This window comes from Sinocyclocheilus anshuiensis, unplaced genomic scaffold (assembly GCF_001515605.1).
Source record: "Sinocyclocheilus anshuiensis isolate Anshui unplaced genomic scaffold, SAMN03320099.WGS_v1.1 scaffold1016, whole genome shotgun sequence".
In the NCBI taxonomy this organism is placed as follows: Eukaryota; Metazoa; Chordata; class Actinopteri; order Cypriniformes; family Cyprinidae; genus Sinocyclocheilus; species Sinocyclocheilus anshuiensis.
In genome coordinates this window covers 570520-576660 of record NW_015552618.1, presented here as the reverse complement: position 1 = coordinate 576660, position 6141 = coordinate 570520, and the positions used below count along the sequence as shown (strand labels likewise).

At 38.8% G+C, this 6141-nt stretch overlaps 1 protein-coding gene across 1 annotated transcript in view; it reads right to left on the bottom strand.

Moving 5' to 3' along the window:
* Positions 1-4571: 4571 nt before the first annotated feature.
* LOC107666210 (putative Dol-P-Glc:Glc(2)Man(9)GlcNAc(2)-PP-Dol alpha-1,2-glucosyltransferase) overlaps positions 4572-6141 on the bottom strand; it is a 2981-nt gene continuing 1411 nt past the window's right edge. Inside the window, exon 3 of the mRNA XM_016457422.1 lies at positions 4572-5719. Coding sequence (XP_016312908.1) covers positions 4664-5719 — 1056 coding nt within the window. The 3' untranslated portion in view covers positions 4572-4663. The remainder of the gene's footprint in view (positions 5720-6141) is intronic.

Here is a 6141-nt window from a genome sequence, read left to right as displayed (position 1 = left end):
GTCTCTTCTTGCTCTTCCGTCTCTTCTTGCTCTTCCGTCTCTTCTTGCTCTTCCGTCTCTTCTTGCTCTTCCGTCTCTTCTTGCTCTTCCGTCTCTTCTTGCTCTTCCGTCTCTTCTTGCTCTTCCGTCTCTTCTTGCTCTTCCGTCTCTTCTTGCTCTTCCGTCTCTTCTTGCTCTTCCGTCTCTTCTTGCTCTTCCGTCTCTTCTTGCTCTTCCGTCTCTTCTTGCTCTTCCGGCTCTTCTTGCTCTTCTGGCTCTTCGTGCTCTTCTGGATCTTCCAAACCTTTGGCATCATGCTTCTGTTCTGCCTGTATTTTGCTTAGATACCCTCGAACAGCTTTAGCTGCCTGGATTACTTTATCTGCACCATTACCTGCAAAATATCCATCCATTTCTATCTCCTGTGCCTCCTTTTCTGACTTTAAAAGTTTCCTTAACAAAGTAATAACAAAGTAATAAATACCACATGCATTAGTCCTGTCTCTTTCATATTCTTCTCCACATCTATTAGTGATTTTAAGCTCTCTGTGTGTATAAGCACTAATTGCCCACGTCCTTGGATTTCTATGACAATGTTTATTGAAGTGTAATAATTGGGTTTTTGTTTGCAAACACAGCAGAGAAACCCTCGCGTAGTTTTACTTGTCTTATCAAAACAGGAGATTCCATGTTCATTTGTTTAGATTTTGTATTAGTGAAACGTTCAGGAAGAGTGTCACGTCCATTAGGTAGAAGCACACAGAAGTTAGGCTCTGGGTAGTAAGTGCCCAGAGGAAAGTGCTTAGCTGTTATTATGCGCACTTCTCGGTCATGTTCACTCTTTATTCTAAACTTACTGTCTTCAGGGAACAGAAAACCAGTTGACATCACTGTTGGGTTGTTGTGCTCTATGATTATATCTATGAACGAACTCAACACCTCATTAAAATCAACCGTGTCTGCGTCAAAAAAGCAGAAGTAGATTGGAACTTCAGGGTTGTTCTCCCTGAAGTTTCGTACTAATTCCTTGGTGTGCTCAGATCGTTTATTTTTTTCTCTTACTAGTCGATATGGCATTTTGTACTTCTCTGGCCATTTAAAGCCCCATTTCTTAAAAGGGATTTCACTTTCAACAGTTTTTCTCAATTCAGTTTTTACAATTTCTTCATCTGATTCTTTTCCATTAAGGCCAAAAACGACAGCAATATCCTCATAACGGAACCTGTCCTCTTCCCTGAAAGCTTGACTTTTCAGAAGATCAAGAAACTTCTTACAATGTGATTCAGCATTTGTGCTCATTTCAGGTGTCACTCCCACTGCAACATTGATCAAAAATTTGACTCTGATATCTTTTCTGTCAGATGAGTCCTAGAAAGAGATAAACAGTTTACACAACCTTTATTCAACTATAGCCCCTGATCCCCATCCAAAATTTTACAGCACTTAATATCTGTATAATAATACTACTAATAATAAGAATCTAGGTTGATTTAGATGTTTATAAGTTTCGTTTTAATCAATCAACAATCAATCAACATCACCTCATACTAATAAATTCTGTAAAAGTATTGTTCGTTAAATAAAATATTACATGAATGTTAACTAGAAGAAGCTTACTCTAAGTAATATAGGTTTGGGGCGAAATAAGAGTGAGTAAATCATGGCACAATTAAAATTTTTAAGTGAACTGTTCCATGTAATTTACTAGAAGAATGTATAGTCATCTACCAAGCAGTATGCATTGTTCTACCATTACCTTAATGCTGAGTTTACTGATCTCAGTTTCAAGCTGGTCAAGGCTGGAATTTCTTGGCTCCCTTTTTCCCTCCTCATTCTCCATCCCAGATTGTTTCTCGATAGCAGAGCATTCTGCTTTCTCCTCTTTGTGCGAATGGTTGTCAGACGTTGACATTTTAGTCTGAGAAAAGTCTGGAAATTTTAGAAATACATATTAGGTTTAAAAAAAATATTTTTTTCAGATATTCTCAAATTATTAAACACCTTCAATATCAAATATTATATGAATTATGAAGTAGAAAACTATAATTCAGAATGCAGCGGCACGACTGGTCTTCAACGAGCCCAAAAGAGCTCATGTTACGCCTCTCTTTATCTCCTTGCACTGGCAACCGGTTGCGGCTCGCATCAAGTTCAAGACATTGATGCTTGCATATAGAACAGCTTCAGGCTCAGCACCTGCCTACTTCCACTCACTACTACGAATCTACATCCCCTCCAGAAGTCTGAGATCCACTAGTGAGAGACGCCTCGTGTTACCATCACAGAGAGGCACAAAATCACTTTCCAGGACATTCTCGTTCAACCATTCTGGGCTGGATGAATCATCTTCCCACCCCTATCCGGAATGATGAATCACTGACAATTTTCAAGCGACAGCTGAAAACTCATCTCTTTCGACGCTACTTGACTTCATCCTAAATTAAAAACAAAACTGTCTTTCTCTTTATTTATTCTTTCCCTTTCTAGCTTATGATTTGAAAAATTCCTGAAACTTGGTATTACGAGCACTTCCTGTGTCTGTTTGCCTCTTTAAAACGAATCGCTTTATGTATTGCCCAATTGTAAGTCGCTTTGGATAAAAGCGTCTGCAAAATGACTAAATGTAAATGTCATTTCTTTAAATTCATACTGGTAAGGACAAAGAACAATGAGTGTTTTACTTACTTTATCCTTGTTTGCAGGATCTGAGGTTACAGATGAAGCCAGCAGATGTTTTATAGAACAGAGGTGCTCCACCTCTAACATGTGACAAATACTAGCATTCCATCATTATAATATCTTTATTTAAAATTACATTTTAATGCGGTGACTCCACACTGCTGAGAATAATTAAATCTAATATAAAGCAATGAATGTTTATTATATTTTAGATAAACCTACCCATGCGTGATTAAAACACAGTTAAAGTTATTGTGATTTGTATGGGCTATCAACTAGGGTTGTGACGGTGAGGAAATATTCCCACCGGTTAATCGACGTGTGACAACACCGGTAATACCGGTATCACCGCAACGAATGTCAAATAAAATAAATAAATGACACAAAGTTTAAATAAAGTAAAAATCAGCAAACAATGTGGAACCAATTAAATAAGAAACGAATGTTTAAAAAAACTTCCAAATAAACGGAAAAAGTCAACAGGTTTTTCAAAATTCAAAATATTGTCAAACAGGCGCTTTTGCATCTCATTTCGAAACTAAATCATCCGCCATCGTCTCACCTCACGCTTCTTGACAGTCAGCTCGACTCAATCTGCAGCGCGTGTGTTGTCAAACTGATGAAGATGTTTTCTTAATTTGCTGGTGTTTTTTCAATTTGCATGTGTTTTCTTAAGTTGCAGCGCGTTGAGCTCTCTCGGCCACCGTAGGTATCACCATCAACACCGTCTATCGCGGCAAGCCTACTATCAACCAGGAGAAAATGCTTCAGTGCTAGCTTTCCTAAATGGATTTATGGAAGTAAAACATCTCTGTGTTTTAAAGAATATGAGACTGGACATGGGACTGGATCAGGGGCACCAAGAGTAAATTTACAAGTTACAGTTTGTTCAATGTGTCTCTGGGCTAATGAATTAAACTGTTAGGTAATGTCTCACTCTCTTCTCTCAAATTGTCATTAATTCAAACATTATTATCATATTATTAATGCCATCATTGCAGGCTTTACTAAACCAGAAACCCTAATAAAACACTTAAAGTTATGGAGATAATTAATGTATTTAGTCATGTTCATGTATCAAAATGACTTTAATATCCCCCCCAAAAAAAAGAATGAGAGGAAAGACAAATAAGAATTTGAAAAACACAGACACAAATCACTTCCAATGACAAATTAACATTCAAAAATTTGAAACCTGATGTCTACCATAAATTAGACAACAATGAAAAAACAAAAACAAAAGGAAATATAAAATTACACAACAATGAACAAAATGATTATCCTAATTAAATTAACTCAAACAGCATTTAATAAACAAACATAACATATGAAGCTTGTACTAAATATTAGGCAAAATCACAACAAAAATGAATTCTGATTGATGAGTGACGAGTGACGTGACGAGTGGCCAAGTATGGTGACGCATACTTGGAATTAGTGCCCTGCATTTATCCCATCCAAAGTGCACACACACACACCGTGAACACACACCCAGAGCAGTGGGCAGCCAATGCTGCGGCACCCGGGGAGCAGTTGGGGGTTCGGTGCCTTGCTCAAGGGCACCTCAGTCGTGGTATTGAAGGTGGGAGAGAGCACTGTACATTCACTCCCCCCACCTACAATCCCTGCTGGTACGAGACTCGAACCCGCAACATTTGGGTTATGAGTCCGACTCTCTAACCATTAGGCCACGACTTCCCTGTCGATTGGGTTGGTCAGAGGAATGGTTTCATTTAACAGTAACTGCATATACATATATTTATTATAGCATACAAAGTAAACTAAAACGAAATCCTGCTCATACATTTACAAATAACTTAATATCACCAGTGGCTTAAAACAAACTAATTAACATAACAATAACAGCAAAACCAAGCTGGAGCATGGCTCATATTCTGAAATATATATATATATATGTTTTTAATTGGTAAATAGTGAAAACACCACTCATTTTTTTCTCTGTGGATAGAAAATTTGAGAATAAGAATTGCAATTCATATTTTTGTCACCACATGAATCTTTGTGCAGCTGTACTGTCAGGCCACTGAAATGTTTTATTGATGAATATGTAAACTGTAGCTGTGTTAACTGCGGTGAAGAGGCCAAACTCAAGCAGCAGTCTGGGTAAAGACGGTACAGGGATGTGGACGCGATATAACAGATACGGAAGGATAAAATATCGGAACTCCAGGAGTTTCTGCGGAACAGTGGCCGCCACCAGACACGCGGAGAAACACAAAAACCAGAACAGCGACTTGGACCTCAAAGTATCTAGAAAGTTCCATGCTGCAAACACATATCCAGGGACTAACAGGAAACGGACAAGCTCATGTCTCTGGAAAATCCTCTTCCATACATAAAATGGAAAGTGTCTGTTGTCTGCAAGCAGGTATTTGTGAACAAACGTGAATTTCCAGACTAAAAACAGGGAGAACGTCATCAGTACGGCATAAATTAAGGGCTGCTTTCGTAAAGACTGTAGAAACCTGACTACCCTTTGGTAACTCAGTGAGGTAGGAAGAGAAAATATAAGAGTAAATGACAGGAAATAGAACATCTGAGGAAAGTTCAGACATGCTTCGTGACTACTACGATCTCCAACCACAATTCCATCGTTCAACACGACGAAAACTGCAAAAACGACAGCTACGGCAATATATGGCCATGTCGACAAGACCACGGCTTTTATATTGTTGGGCGTTTTGAGGAATTCCAACAGGAAACGCATCACTCTCATTGCCCCATTGATGGTTAGAGGGACCTGAGAAGGTGATTTTTCGTCTCGCTTCTTCCATTCAGTCCGCCAGCTCTCATCCATTTTTTGAGCCACCACGGTGCCAGCACAGAACGCCACCCAGATGATGTTGGTCTGGTGGAAGAGGACGGCGCAGACGCCGAGAAGCGCTGCTGCTTTGTGGCTTCCATACAGCGCCATGAGATACATGAAGAGGGTGAAGAATGTGGAGCCAGCGTCAGTGTAATACAGGAACGTGAAAAAGTACAGCACTGGAAACGTGGACAGAGCCAGGGCAGAGAACATTCGACGAGAGGCAGAACGGGACTAGAGAGAGAGTGGAATAGAACACCTTAGTATTACACTTTACAGTTGATCTGAAGGCGTCACTCAACTTAAATACAAGGCTATACAATTGCTAAGTTGTTTTGGGTGGTTGCCAGGTGCCTTTGTTGAAGCTCTACATTTTCTAAGCTATCGGATTTACAATTTTCACCTGGTGGACAATTAAAAAAAAAGCTAAAAATAAAATAGACTGAAACCCAACACAATGCTGAAAAACAATTCATATCTTAGCAACCACATAACAAATGTGCAAGCACCAGTCACAGCTTCTATGGTTAATGACTAAATTTGGTTACTGTGTATTTACTATGAAATTACTATTATATTTACTGAAAATGCTGTCCTGTATGGTAATTTATATATATATATATATACACACACTGTACACTGTATATATATATATA